The following is a 15,551-nucleotide window of genomic DNA, read 5'->3' on the forward strand; positions in this document are numbered from 1 at the left end:
ATCTATCTATCTATCTATCTATCTATCTATCTATCTAATCTATATCTACAGTATCTATCTTTCTTTCTATTTATATCTTTTTCTAGCTATCTTTCTATCTACAGTATCTATCTATGGTATCTATCTTTCTTCCAATCTATCTATCTATAGCTATTTTTCTTTCTTTTTTCTAGTTATCTTTCTTTTTTTTCTAGTTATCTTTCTTTTTCTTTCTAGTTACCTTTTTTATTTATATCTTTATCTATTTCTTTTTCTTTCTTTCTATCTATCTACAGTATCTTTGGTATCTTTCTTCCTTCCTTCCTATCTTTCTAGCTGTTTTTCTTTTTTCTTTCTTTCTATCTTTCTATTTATATCTTTTTCTATCTATTTTTTTTCTTTTTATCTTCTTAACTATCTATCTACAGTATCTAGCTATCTAGCTATTTTCTTTCTTTTTCTTTCTATCTTTATCTACAGTATCTATCTACGGTATCTACCTTTCTTTTTATCTATCTATCTTTTTATCTATCTACGGTATCTATCTATCTATCCATCTATCTATCTATATCTATATCATATCTGCCTGCCAGCCTACCTCTCTATGTCATCTCTCTATCTCATCCATCTAGCTATATAATTTATCATATATATATCTATATATGTCTGCCTCTGTCTAATCTATCCTCTATCTATTTACTTACCTAACTATCTATTTCATCTACCTAATCTGTCTATCGTGTCTACCATGTCTGTCTATTTATCTGACACAATTTCATAGCCATTGTGACTGTACGTTTTTACTAATTAAATTCTAATCTTAAGTAAATTGGTTCCTTTTGGGTTTTGCTTTTGAAGCAGCTGCCTAAACAGGATCTGATGTTCTTCTTTACACCTTGAGAGCTGAGATTCGGTCACTGCCCACAGGCTACCTGCAAGAACAAATGTGCGTCAAGGTGCTTTTTAAAGAACTACCTTGGCAGAAGGTAGAACGGCTGGGGACCCACGCAGACCAGCTCCCCCTCCTACACCTACACCTGGACCTTGCCAGCTGCCACTAGCTGATGCCCAGCCCGAGTGAAAGCAGAACCGGTTTGCCGCAAAAGTTAAAACAAATTTTAAAAAAAATCATGGTTGTTGCTATGTCAACAGATCTTGCATCCTTGCTTGGAGAAGCTGCTGCAAACTCTGATTATGGCAAAACGTTGGATCTTCTTGTGCCTGGCAGTTGTCGTAGGGCAGAGTCAGGGCTGACTTTACTCTTGGGTATGGCGGGGCTCCCTTATGGATTGCATATTATTTTACACATGGGGGGAGACGAAAAAGGACGAAGACCAGAAGAAGGAGGAGGAAATAGATAATGGCAGAAAAGGAGAAGAGGAGGAGGACAGGAGGAGGAGGAGGAGGAGGAGGAGAGGAAAACAAGAAGAGAAACGGAGAAGAAGAAGGAACAGGACGAGGAGGAGGACAAGAAGAGGAGGAGGACAAAAGATGAAGAGGAGAAGAAGAGGAGGAAGACAAGAGGAAGAGGAGGAAGAGAAGAGAAGGAACAGCAGGAGGTTAAGGACAAGAAGAGGAAGAAGACAAGAGGAGGAAGAGAAGAGAAAGAGGAGGAGGAGGAGAGGAACAGCAGGAGGAGAACAAGAAGAGGAAGAGGAGAAGAAGAAAAGGAACTGCAGGAGGAGGAGGAGGAGGAGAAGAGGAACCGGAGGAGGAAGAGGAGGAGGAGGAGGACAAGAAGAGGAAGATGATGATTTTGGAACTCTAGTGAGTCTCTTACAGGGTCTCCTGCGCAAGAGGAGGGTTGGACTAGAAGACCTCCAAGATCCCTTCCAACTCTGTTATTCTGTTGAAGTTGGCAAGATTAAGAAACATCCACCCAGGGCCTAAGATTACCAAACCACCTCTCTGCTTCTGCCGTTCCCTGGTTTCTCATCGGGGCTTAAAGGCCCTGAAACTGGACCCTGTTTTAATTCGGGCGGGGGGTGGGGGGCTTCCGCTGATCCCCAGGCACCCCCGTTTTGGCATCCCGGGACTCTCTGCCTCCCGGGGTCTTCCCGGCAGGGTTTGGAGGGCTCCATCTGGGCTGTCCTTTTTTCTATTTTTTTTTTGTCCTTCTTTTTTTATATAACCACACAAAAGGACAGAACGATCCTGGCAGATGGCTCCCAGCGAGCCAAGATGAGTCAGGGGGGGGCTGTCGCACGGAAAGATAATTCCCACCCCAAAGCTCCCCGTTCGGCGCAGCCAAAGGGACACCCGAGCATGGAAAAGACGGAAATCGGAGGCAAATTGTGCGGGTTAAAAGCAGATTAAAACAAAGAGAAACAAACAATGGCAAACGGTGCAATGTTTTGTAATACTGATCTCAACCACGTGGGGGAACTTGCTTCCTTTTTACCGAGATAACCGATAGCAAGTCGACGCATTTCTGTTCGTTTCGTTTGTCTGCGTAAGTTTCTAGTCCCTTGCCATTACACAGTTTTAACACAGATTCCAATTTAGGCAAACGATTATTCAAGGCAGGAACACGAATAAAGAGAACCAGTAGCGGGGGGGCACGGTGGTTGCAGAACTGATATTTATCCCTCTGTTTCAAAAAAAGAACAGAATAACACAGTTGGAAGAGATCCTGGAGGTCATCTAGTCCCACCCCCTGCCCAAGGAGGAGACCTTACACCATTTCTGACAGATAGCAGTCCAGTCTCTTCTTGGAAGCTTCCAGGGATGAAGCACCCACAACTTCTGAAGGCAATTTCTGTTCCATTAAATATAGAATAATAGATTTGTAAGGGACCTTGTAGGTCATCTAGTCCCACCCCCTGCCCAAGCAGGAGACCTTACACCATTTCTGACAGATGGTAGTCCAGTCTCTTCTTGGAAGCTTCCAGGGATGAAGCTCCCACAACTTCCGAAGGCAACTTCTGTTCCATTGAATATAGAACAACAGATTTGGAAGGGACCTTGTAGGTCATCTAGTCCAACCCCCTGCCCAAGCAGATAACCCTGCACCATTTCAAACAGATGGCAGTCCAGTCTCTTCTTGAAAGCCTCCAGGGATGAATCTTGTGAAGGCAACTTCTGTTCCATGGGTTGATTGCTCTCACTGTCAGGAAATACCTATTTATTTCTAGGTTGAATCGATCAATCAGAATACAGTTGGAAGGGTCTAATGATGATATAATCATAATATAACATGGTATGGAAAGTTGATTAACATAATATGAGTATACATTTAAATCGAAGGGCACCCTTTCCGCTCTTTCCCCTCCATGCCTCTCCCCCCTCTGGGATGCGTTCACATGTGCAGCTGCGCTATCAACCAAGAACCCGGGTTAAGTCACATGAATTAAAAACAATAATAAGACCCCGGCTGGAATCGTGTGCAGCTGCTCTATCAACCAGGAACCCGGGTTAAGTCACATGAATTAAAAATAATAATAAGACCCTGGCTGGAATCGTGTGTCCAGTGTTTTTGGGTGACCGCAAAGATATTGCGACTTTGGGGGAAAGTGCAGAGAAGAGCAACTGGGAGGATTAAAGGCCTGGAGGAAAAAAGGATAATAAAGAGCAGTTGCAGGATTTCAGTTTGGCCGGTCTAGAGAAAAGAAGGACTAGGAGGGACACGAGGGGAGCGTTCCGATATTGGGGTGGGCAGCCCCAAAGAGGAGGGGGTCCGCTTATTCTGCAAAGCACCCGAAGGCAGGATAAGAAACAATGGATGGAAACTAAGCCAGGAGAGAAGCAACTTGGAATTAAGGAGAAGCTTTCTAACAGTGAGAACAGTTAGCCAGTGGAACTGCTTGCCACCAGAAGTTGTGGACGTTCCATCACTGGAGGTTTTTAAGAAGAGACGGGACAGCCACCTGTCTGAAATGGTATAGATTCTCCTGCTTGAGCAGGGGGCTGGACTAGAAGACCTCCAAGGCTTTTAAGAAGAGATTGAACCCTCATTTGTTTGAATTGATTTGAATGTTTTAATTTGTTTTAATTTGTTTTACATTGTTATTTGTATATGTCTTTTGGTGTTGTTCAGTTGTATGTTGTGGAAGAGCACCTTTATTTCGTTGTTCTCAGGTTTCTGAGTACAATAAATTTATCCTTTATCCTTTGATCTAGGGTCTCCTTCTTGAGCATGGGGTTGGACTATAAGACCTCTACGGTTCCTTCCAGCTCTATTCCGATTCATTGATTCCATCTCCTTGGAAACCGGAAGGCATTTTCCAAAGCACCAGAAGGACAGACAAGAAACAGTGGATGAAAACTAATCAAGGAGAAAAGCAACTTGGAATGAAGGAGAAGCTTTCCTAACAGTGAGGACCATTAACCAGTGGAACACCTTGCCACCAGAAGTTGTGGGTCTGTTGGGTGGGTGCTTGTGTGCTTTAGGGGGCAGGGAATTTTGGCGGGTGGGAGGGCGTTTGGAGATTGTCATGGGTATGTGCGTGCGTGTAGGGTCTGGTCTCTGGGTGTTATGTGAATTTCGTTGTATGTGTATACTGTGTATATATGTACAATGACAATAAATTATTATTGTTGTTGTACACAAAAATGACAATATACAAAGCAGATGAGATAACTATGCTGGGTTTCGTATCACAAATCATTATTTGAACCCTTCCCAAGCATTTAGGACTGCATGATGTATCGGCGGATTACGCAAGCAGATCCCAGGAAGGTTCTGCAGCTGACCAATGGTGATCTGGTCAGCGCCTAGGTCTTTAGGCACAGCACCCAGTGCGCCCAGTACCATTGGAACCACCTGCACTGGTTTATGCCAGAGTCTCTGCAATTCGATTCTCAAGTCCCGATATGTGGTGATTGTTTGAAGTTGTTTCTCATTGATTCTGCTTTCACCAGGTATGGCAATGTCCACGATCCACACTTTTTTCTTCTCCACAAATAATAATAAGAATAAGAATAATAATCATCATCATCACTGGAAGTTTTCAAGAAGAGACTGGACTGCCATTTGTCAGAAATGGTGTAGGGTCTTGTTTGGTGTGGAGGGGGGGTTGGACTAGATGACCTATAAGGTCCCTTCCAACTCTGATTATGTGTTATCTGTGACCATCATCATCACTGGAGGTTTTCAAGAAGAGACTGGACGGTCGCTTGTCTGAAACGGTTTAGGGTCTCCTGCTTGAGGGGGGGGTTTGGACTAGATGACCTTCAAGGTCCCTTCCCACTCCGTTATTCTATAAACTCGATAAAACCGTACACCAAGACACACACACACACACACCCATCGCTCTCCTGCCCCCGCCAAAGGGGATTCTCCACCCTCAAGCCCATCCTGCCCGTCCCTGACGACGGGCGCATCCCGGGGAGACGCCGGTTCGAATCCTGCCACGTCTCAACGCCGTGGTGGTGGTGGGGGCGTGTGTGTGGGTGGAGGGAGGGATGCTTCGGTTGAAAGGCCGGTCCCGCTGTGTGTGTATGTGTGACGCGGGGGGGAGGGGAGGGCGAGCCAGAACTACAACGCCCATGATGCTCTCCGGGACTAGGCTCCCGCCTGCCCGCTAGCGGCGGCCGCGGGAACGCGCGCTCCCAGCCCGCCGAGGATCCAGGTAGCGACGGAGGTGCCAGCCGGCTGTCTTCGGCTGCCGCAGAGCTCCCCGAGAGCCAGGCGGAGGAAGGAAGCGCAGCTGGCTGGAAGGCCGGGCCCGTTGGCCGGGGAGGAGCTGTGGGTGTCCTTCCGAAGAAAGGGGCTCAGGGGAGGCGCGGACTTGACACCCCCCTCCGCCCGCCCGCCCCTCCGATGAGCATCCCGGAGGCTCCTTGAGGTCATCCATCCGCAGAGGCGACCCCGCCACCTCCACCCCTCCAGCACCAGCACCAGCAGCGCCGCCATCATCATGGGCAACCGGGGCATGGAAGACCTCATCCCCTTGGTCAACCGCCTCCAGGATGCCTTCTCCGCCATCGGCCAGAACGCCAACCTCGACCTGCCCCAGATCGCCGTGGTCGGGGGCCAGAGCGCCGGCAAGAGCTCCGTGCTGGAGAATTTCGTGGGGAGGTAAATTGCGGCGGGCGGTGGGGGGGGAGCAAGGGAGGTGCGGGGGGGGTGTCTCTCGGCTTGCAGGAAAGCCCCCTCCCCTCTCCCTTTCACGTCTTATGGCTTAGTGCTTGTTTGGGGGTGGGGAGAGAGAGAGAGAGGAGAAAGGCGGAATAAAAAGGAGAGAGGGTGGAGAAGAAAGAGAGAAAGAGAGGGGGGGTGAGAGAGAGGAGAGGGGAGAGAGGAAGGAGAGAGAGAGAGAGAGAGAGGGAGAGAGAGAGAAGGAGAGAGAGAGAGAGAGAGGAAGGAGAGAGGGAAAAGAGAGAGAAGGAAGAGAGAGAGAGAGAGAAGAAGAGAGAGAGAGAGAGAGAGAGGAGAGGAGAGAGAGAAGGGAGAGGGAGAGAAAGAGAGAGAGAGATGAAGGAGAGAGAGAGAAGAGAGAAGAAGGAGAGAGAAAGAAGGAGAGAGAGAGAAAGAGAGAGAGAGAGAGATGAAGGAGAGAGAGAGAAAGAAGGAGAGAGAGAAAGAAGGAGAGAGAGAGAGAGAGGAGAGAGAGAGGAAGGAGAGAGAGAGAGAGGAGAGGGAGAGAGAAGAGAAGGAGAGAGAGAGAGGGGAGAGAGAGAGAAAGAGGAGAGGGAGAGAAAGAAGGGGAGAGAGAGAGGAAGGAGAGAGAGAGAAACCCTCGGGGAATGCGCCTTTCGAGTCAGGAGGCTTAATGGCTGATTCTCCCTTCCCCCCTCCCCGGGAAAAAACCTCCGCCCCCCTCCCCGAGATGCTATGCAAAGAGGCGCATCGGGAGGGGCCGTTCTCCTTTCCTCCCCCCACCCCAGCGCGCCCCGGCCAGGATTCCATCTTTTCCCCCCGCCCTCCGATTGACACATTGCAGATGCTTGCAGGGGGAGGGGAGCGCAGGGGGGTGGGGGGAGGGAAGCGCTTGATTGACAGCTGACGTTCTCCCCTCGACCCGACAACCCATCACCCCCCCCCCCCCCCGCCTTCCCTTCCGATGCCTAAAATGTATAATTCAATATACGGCTAGACGGAGGTTATGTTATGGATCGGTGCAGGCGAAAGGCGCGCGAGATGATGAAATGCGCAGGCTAAGCTTGGATTTGCGCGGCCGGGGACAAACCGGGGGCTTCACCGGGGCATCTTTCGGGCAGTGGGCAAGGCGGGGACGGGGGGCGGCAGCCAGCCTCAGCCGTGCTCACCATTCCTCTCTTCCTCTTTTTCTTTCTCTCTCTCTCTCTCTCTCTCCTTCGGAGGGCATTTGCCGGGCACGCGCGCGGAGAGGGAGAGAGAGAAACACACGAACGCACGCGCGCGCGCACACACACACGAACGCGTTTGGCGCAAGAGGGTTAACCGTCCTAATCCTTAATGCTTGATCTCTCTGCAGCGGTGGAGGGGGGCAGGCTGCCCACGCTGGAGCTGCAGGAAAACCTGTTTTCTGTCTTTTTCTCCTTCCTTCCTTCCTTCCTTCCTTCCTTCCTTCCTTCCTTCCTTCCCAGAATATTTTCCATCTCTTCCTTCCTTCTCTCTTTTTCCTCTCCTTTCTCTCCTTCCTTCCCGCACTCCCTCCCTCCCTCCTTCCCTAACCCTAACCCTCCCTCTCCTTTCCTTCTTCTTCCCTTCCTCCCTCTCTCCCTTTCTCTCCCTCCGCTCCTTTCTTCTTTCTCAGAATATTTTCTATATCTTCCTCTCTTTTTCCTCTCCTTTCTTTCTCTCCCTCCTTCCTGCACTCCCTCCTTCCTTCCACTGTCCCTCTCTCCCCCTTCCTTCCTTCCGTTCCGCCTCCCTCCCTCTCCTTTCCTTCTTTCTTTCCTCTTTCCCTCTCTCCTCTCTTCCTCCCTCCTCCCTCCCACTCCCTTCCTTCCTTCTCAAAATATTTTCCATATCTTCCTTCCTTCTCTCTCTTTCTTCTCCTTTCTTTCCTTCCTTCCTTCCCTCCCGCACTCCTCCTTCCTTCCTTCCTTCCACTATCCTCTCTGGCTTCCTTCCATTCCTCCTCCCTCCCTCTCCCTCTCTCCCTCCCTCCCTCTCTTCCTCCCTCCCTCCCACTCCCTTCCTTCCTTCTCAAAATGTTTTCCACATCTTCCTTCCTTCTCTTTTTTTCTTCTCCTTCCTTCCTTTCTTCCTTCCACTATCCCTCTCTGGCGTTTCCTTCCTTCCATTCCTCCTCCCTCCCCACTCCCACTCCCTTCCTTCTTTCTCAGAATATTTTCCATATCTTCCTTCCTTCCCTTTTTCCTCTCCTTCCTTTCCTTCCTTCCCTCCCTCCCTCCTTCTTTCCTTCCTTCCTTCCACTATCCTTCTCTCCCACTTCCTTCCTTCCATTCCTCCTTCCTCCTTCCCTCCCTCTCCCTTCTTTTTAGCCTGCCTGCCTCCCTCCCTTCTCTCTCTCCCTCCCTCCCTCCCTCCTTCTCTGTTTCTCTCTCTTTCTTCCTCTCTCCCTCCTTCCCGTCCTGCTGTTGCTGCCTTTTGGGGGAGGGAGAGTAGAGAGATGTTTTGGCCAGAGGGCCAGACCTGGTGATGGTGCGAAGGCACTTTGCCCAATGGGGCCTCCTGCCAAAGGCCGGGCAGAAGCCTCGGACCGTTATGTCATCTCAAGGATGCGCCGAAATACTGCTTTTTGGGGGGGGAGGGGAGAGCAACAGCAGGGGGAAGGAGCAGGGGCAACGGAGACGGGCATCCGTCCGTGCATCAAATTTTGGGGGGGGTCTTAACGGGGTGGGAGCTGGACGGTATCCACATCCAGAAACCCACCGCGTGGCAGAACTTTCCCACTTTTCCTCTGCTTCCTCCTCCTCTCTGTTTACCTGTCTCACCTGGAGCTGGCCCCTCCAATGCCCGGTGCCAGCCAGGCCTGCCCAGGTGGAGGTGAGGGATGCAAGGAGCAGGGGACCCAAATCTCCTGCAAATGGTTCGGGGAGTTTCTCGTCCTCCAAGTTGGGGACATTCCCTCCCCACGACCTGCTCAGAAAATGCCAGCAAAGCTGCGGATATTAAATATATCTCCATATATAAAAGCGAAATGCCACTCACGCATCATCACAAAATCTCCAGAACGGTAAAGCCCACAAATGTGAAATTTGGCCTGTATGTTCCTCTTGGCTTCTAGGGGCTCACTAAGAAAGGATTTTGTGAAATGACCATCAGAGCATTTAGAGTATTTCCTATATTATTATTATTAACACGCTCTGATGCTAAGGAGTTCTACTCCCCCTCCCCACCCGAAAAGAAATCTCTTCCAAATGCAAAACACAAGCAGAGAAGAATTTCAGTTTTAGTTCCACAGCACGAAGCAGCTTTAGTACCCGAACAGTTGAGCTAAGCCACGCCCAGGCTCCTTGCTGTCTCCTCACTCGCACAGCAAATACAGTTTCAGTTTCCAAACAGCCCTCCCCTCTCTCACTCACACACACACACACACATACAGACAGTACTCTAGCCAGATGAATACCGATGGATGCTGGTAGGCCGAGGCAGAAATTCCCCTCCTGTATTTTCCTCCACAAAAACTAAGCTTGACCACATAGTTTTGTAGCGAAGCAAGGGTACGGAGCGAATATATATGGATGTTTGTATGTATGTATGTATGTGTCTATCTCTCTGTGTGTGTGTGTGTGTGTGCGTGCATGCGCGCACACACACACACACACACACGCCTCTGTGGAAGCCTCTGCAAATAGCAGATTACGTGCAAGGCTGAGCAGATGGCTGGCCGTAGACTCCTGATGCGGGGGAAGGCTGTGCTGGGCCCCCTTTCCTCTGGGGTCACCCCCTGACTTCCCCCTAGAGAAATAAATGGGAAATGGAACTGGGATTTCTTTGATCAACCCCCCCACCCCCCAAAAAAATGTTCTGATCCCCGGATTCTTCCCGCCTCCTCCTTAAAATGAGATTGAAGTTCACAAGGCTCCTGGAAAAGAATTCTAGATCTGACCTGGTTTAAGAGCAGAGGGTCTTATAAACTTCAAAGCAGGATTTGGGGGTTCAGGCCAGAGGTATGCTGGCGCTCTGCCTTTGCGATGGGCTGAAAGAGCAAAACATCCAAGATGCTTTTTTGGGGGTGCGGGGCAGCCATGGGGGAATCGGGGAGCCATTTGGTTTTCCTTCTTCCTTTCTCTCCCACGATGAATTGGCTGTTCTTGCATCTTCTTCTAAAAGATGTGAGATGCATCTAAGAGAAAGCGTGGTTTCTCTCTCCCCCCCCCCGCCCCCCCAAAAAACTGCTGTTGTGTAATCAGCAGAAAATTGGTAGAGAGAAAGGAAGATGGAGTGAGTGAGTGAGTGAGTGAGTGAGTGAAGAAGTCGGTCACTCCTGCCCAAGTGGTTTTGGCCTGGTCAAAAATTTTACCAAGGAAAGAAGGAAAGGAAGGAAGGGAGGGAGGGAGGAAGGAAGGAAGGAAGGAAGGAAGGAAGGAAGGAAGGAAGGAAGGAAGGAGTAGAGTATTCCCTATATTATTATTATTATTATTATTATTATTATTATTATTATTATTATTATTATTATTATTAACATACTCTGATGCTAAGGAGTTCTACTCTCCCTCCTCACCTGAAAAGAAATCTGATCCAAATGCAAAACACAAGCAGAGGAGAGGAGTTTCAATTTTAGTTTCACAACACCAAGCAGCTTTACTACAGAACAGTTGAGCTAAGCCATGCCCAGGCTCCTTGCTGTCTCTTTCAGCAAATATCACTTCGGTTTCCAAACAGCCCTCAACGCTCTCACACACTGACAAGATGCTAGCCAGATGAATACCGATGGATGCTGCTAGGCAGAGGCACAATTTTTTTCCTCCTTATTTTCCTCCCCAGAAACTGAGAGAGAGAGAGAGATGGAGGCCAATGTTGGGGATGGCTAAGTTAGTTTATGGTTAATTGTGATCAAATCAACCCAAACCCCAAGTTTAGTTACACTAAATCGTTAAAGCTGGTTTGTAAATCCTAACATTTTGACTCTCAGGACAGGTTCACCCAAATCCTCACTTTTGCAAAACCTCTCCAAGGATGTCTTTGGCTTCTCACATTGGTACCCTCCCCACCAGCTTTCCACTCCAAAATGGTGCTGAAAGCAGTGAGGGGATAGAAAAAGGATAGCTTACAACGAAATGCCCCATTCAAGAAATAGAAAGGTATTCGTTGATGACTGGATAGCAGATAAATCAGAAAGGAAATATGATTGAATAATGATTAAAGAGAAACAATGTGGAATTTGGTAAAGGGAATTTACGTGTTTATATGGAAATGGGATAAATTATAAGTACGTGATATAAAGCAATATGTTACCTGCCTTGTAAGGATCTACAGTGGAAAGAGGTTTTATGTTTTTAATGTTTAATGATGTTTTGTTTTGTTTGTTTGTTTGTAAAATCAATAAAACTTGTTTAAAAAAAAAAAGAAATATAAATGTATAACAAAAAGAGAGAGAAATTGGAAGCATCTTATGATAGCTAAAATCCAGCCTGTTTTTCATGCCGGTCAGGTGTCTGAAAGAAGGGTTTAAAGAGGAACATCCTTGGGGCAAGGAGTTCCACAGATCTTCGAACGAAAATCGAAGAAAAGCAGAGGGATATTAGCCCATGCTTTGCTGTTCTGAATTTTATTTTATTTTTGTTTTGCCTGCAAATATTCTGCAAAGGGCATTGTCGTGTTACCATGGTACTGACACCAGTCTTCATATTTCCAGATTTTTTCCTCCCTTTTCCCCGCTATTTTGAGCGAGTGGCCCTTTAGATGTCTTTCCCCCGCCCTACGAGAAGCCAGGATGAAAACAAACAAACAGGAATGTAGATAGAATGAAGGACATGCATCCTTTTTAACCATCCCTGTGAGAATTGTGGGAAATTCACCATGGTTTGGGGTTTTTTTTAGTTCTCTTTTTGCAAGAAGAGACGGAACGCCGCTTTCTTTCCTGGAGGGGGCTCTTGTGTGTGTGTCTGTGTGTCTGTGTCTGCAAATACCTTTCTGGTTGCTTTCCAACAATGCTGGCTTGGGCCTTTGGGGGCAAAGCTATGGAAGGGGCTCCCTAGCTAAGTGAAGGCCATTCAACCAAGAAGAGCCAAAAATGAGGTCAAGAAGTGATCTTAGAACAGCAGGTTCTCGGGATGGATCCCTCGTGCGGCTGCCATGAGCCCTAGCTGCCTTTTCAGAAGCAATTAAGATCATCCGGTGGTTACAAGGTTGTTACCCCGGGAGACGGAGGAGATGTGAGCCTGGCATCCAGCGGCCTTGAAAGGTGGCGTTTCCCAAGGCCTCGAGGCCTCCACGGAGGAAGGTTTCTCTCTTTTTATCCCTTCCTCCTGGTCCAGGAGTCATGCGCCAAATGCTCCCAGCCTCCGTCGTGTGACGGATCCAGAGTTCTGATGAGTCACGATCAGCTGCCTCCTTCTTCGCCGTCCGCGTCTGGAGATGCTGGGTTGCGTTTGTTTGCAGAGGCTGACGGCAAAATTGTCATCCTGCACACTGGTGGTACACCTCCCACCTGACACAAACTGGGATGGGCAGGCCTGGGTTGGCTTGCTCGGGGTTGGAGCCTTTCCCCTGTTCTCATGTGCAGTTACAAATGGCGTCTGAATGCGTCACGTTGCAATGGCTGGCTGGGGAATTCTGGGCATTGAAGGCCACGCGGCTCCTTCTTCCCTTCTTTCCTAAAATAAACCTTCTTTTAAGGCCGATTGGTTCTAAGGTGAACACTTTTACTGAATTTCAGTCTGTTTTTCTTTCTTCCTTCCATCCTTCCTTCCTCCCGCACACCCATTCATCCTTCTCTTCTCTCATCTCCTTCTTCCTTCCATCTATCCATCCATCATTCCATCCTTCTCTTTGCTCATTTATTTCCTTCTTTCTTCCTTCCATCCATCCACCCACCCACCCACCCATCCTTCTCTTTCCTCATTTCCTTCCTTCCTTCCTTCCTTCCTTCCTTCCTTCCTTCCTTCCTTCCTTCCTTCCTTCCTTCCTTTCTTCCATGAACCTTCTTTGGTTCTAAGGTAAACACTTTTACTGAATTTCAATCTGTTTTCCTTCCTTCCTTCCATCCACTCACCCACGCACCCATCCATCCATCCATTCATTTCTCCTCTTATCTCCTTCCATCCATCCATCCATCCATCCATCCATCCATCCATCCATTCATTTCTCCTCTTATCTCCTTCCATCCATCCATCCATCTATCCATCTCTCCTCTTATCTCCATCCATCCTTCTCTTCTCTCCTCTTCTTCCATCCATTCATCCTTCTCTTCCCTCATTTCCTTCCTTCCTTTCTAAAATGAATCTTTTTAAAAAGCTGATTGGTTCTATGGTGAACACTTTTACTGAATTTTAGTCTGTTTTCCTTCCTTCCATCCATCCATCCATCCATCCACCCACCCATCTATCCATCTCTCCTCTCCTCTCTTTCCATCCCTCCATCCATCCTTCTCATGCTGGCCACTGCAGTGCTTGTAGCTAGCATAAACATCCTCTTGCCCGGTTGCCATGGAAACTGGCGATTCCCTCCCGGACGATGGAGTGGGGAAGAAGAAACGGTGGAATTGCTAGAAAGATGGAGGAGGAGAAGAAAGCCCATCAACTTGCAGAGAGCTTTTCAGATTTGAGGGTCAGGCTGAGTTGAGCTACCCGGAGCATTTTGGCCACAGTTCAGAAGGAAGGAAGGAAGGAAGGAAGGAAGGAAGGAAGGAAGGAAGGAAGGAAGGAAGGAAGGAAAGAATCCCCGAGCAAGGTTTTTAATTTTCTTCCTTTTAATTTTAGGGACTTCCTGCCCCGTGGATCGGGAATCGTCACCCGACGCCCTTTGGTTCTGCAACTGGTTAATGCCACGACGGGTATGTGAATTTTTTTCTCTTTTTTAAATCCTCTCTCTTCTTCATCCTGACACAACCAAAACATTCAAGTCCACAGTCATACAAAAATTATAGAACGTGCGGGAATGGATATGCTCACCTTAAAAATGAAAGAAAAGGAGGATTCCGATTATTACTCGACTTGGCACAAGGGGTACGAATGGTTTGGAAACGGAGATAAGAAACAAGAAGTGAAGGTTAGCTAGAAGAGACCTTAAAAGAATGGTGCGTAGATATGTAAATATGTAAAATATACAAATGGATGAATTAGGATAGATGGAGATAACAGTGGTTGGTTGATATGATATGTGCAAAATATTGTAGAAACTATAAAATAATAAAGCGTGTAGATGTCAACCTGCCGTGGGAACTGCGAATACGGTTTGCATTGGTGGAAAATGCAATAACAATTATTTTTTTAAAAAAATAATAATTTAAGTCCAGGGTGGGAGAGGAGGAGATGAGAAATCCTCAGGGACGATTCACACCCTGGTCAGCACTTCTTTCCTCTCCCTACCATCGAGCAGGAGATAATAGAAGCAGAGCCAGCGAAATGAATAGTCTGGAAAATAAACTTTTATCCGTGGTCTGTCAGACTTCTGAACGCAACATAAACACCACAATTAGGTTTAATAGGATAAGACTTTGCAGGGGAGGCTCATTTCAATGTCATTGTACTCATGTTGTGCATCGACGATAAACATTTATTCTTACCTTTATTTAGGTGTACAATGAGATTGGCTGAGCCTCCCTTCGTGCACACACACACACACACACCCAACACAACTCACAGTGAGGACAGAAGTCCCGAACCCAGTCTCAGTCTTATTACACGGTGTGATCTTGTTGCACAATGCGCCAGCCCTGCAAGGCGGTCATACTGCGTTGACATCAAGTTATTTTCCATCCAGTCCACAGGTAGAAGCTGCTCTTTAGCTTGTTGTTGCAGCTGGCTACGCTTCTCTATCTCCCACCCGATGGTAAGAGAGTGAAGAAGGGCTGACGCGCTGGTGCGGGTCTGCCCTGAGAATTTTCCTCACTCTTCTCAGGCAGCGAGCCCTAGCGAGGTCATCTAGCCGTATAAGGGAGCAGCCCAAGGTGTTTTGTGCTGCATTCACCCCCCTCTGTGGTGTTTTTCAATCCATGGCTGTCAAGCCGGCGCACCACACCGTCATGCAATATGTGAGGACGGTTTCTATGGTGGATGGGTAAAAGGAGGTCTCATCCGTCGTTGTTCCCCTTTATTCTTTCGCAAGACCCTAAGGAAATGGAGACTCCATTGGGCCTTTCTGGCCACCTGAGTTGTGTTGATTTTCCAGGTGAGATTTTCGCTCAGGTAGACTCCCAGGAATTTAAAGGAGGAAACTCTCTCCACATAGCCCCCTCGATGTATAGTGAGGCGGGTTCCTCTCTCTTCTTCCGGAAGTCTAAGACCATTTCCAAATGTTCGATTGATTGAGAGCACAACTGTGGGAATTACGATCTGATGTGGGATCTTCCTGTTCTGACCCAACCTGGTCCCAAGAGAGCAAACACAAGACAAAGGCAGCAGCCCCCGCCTTTTAAGGTTTCATCTACGAATCCGGTTTCTTCCCAGATAAAAGGCTGCTTCCAACTAATTAGCTCCGACGAGAAAGAGCCTTGCCAAGTTGTTTGTCAAGGCTGCCAAAACCCCACAGATAAGAAATAGTTTACAAGAGTTTTCAAACACCGACTATAATG

At 47.9% G+C, this 15,551-nt stretch overlaps 1 protein-coding gene across 15 annotated transcripts in view; it reads left to right on the forward strand.

Annotated features, from left to right (window-relative positions):
* Positions 1-5,525: 5,525 nt before the first annotated feature.
* The window catches only part of DNM1 (dynamin 1), an 81,124-nt gene continuing 71,098 nt past the window's right edge, over positions 5,526-15,551 (forward strand). For 8 of the 15 annotated variants that reach the window (XR_015739759.1, XM_087914570.1, XM_087914571.1 and 5 more), the window contains exons 1-2: positions 5,528-5,998; positions 13,738-13,811. Coding sequence is in view for 12 of the 15 variants with exons in the window: in XM_087914570.1 (XP_087770696.1) it covers positions 5,838-5,998; positions 13,738-13,811 (235 nt within the window). In the remaining 3 variants the exon portion in view is untranslated. Of the gene's footprint in view, positions 5,999-13,737; positions 13,812-15,551 lie in introns of all 15 variants that reach the window. The other 7 variants (XR_015739760.1, XR_015739761.1, XM_087914575.1 and 4 more) reach the window with 2 other exon arrangements.

The sequence above is a fragment of the Pseudonaja textilis genome, chromosome 17, assembly GCF_049901715.1.
Source record: "Pseudonaja textilis isolate UNSWEBS1 chromosome 17, rPseTex1.2, whole genome shotgun sequence".
In the NCBI taxonomy this organism is placed as follows: domain Eukaryota; kingdom Metazoa; phylum Chordata; class Lepidosauria; order Squamata; family Elapidae; genus Pseudonaja; species Pseudonaja textilis.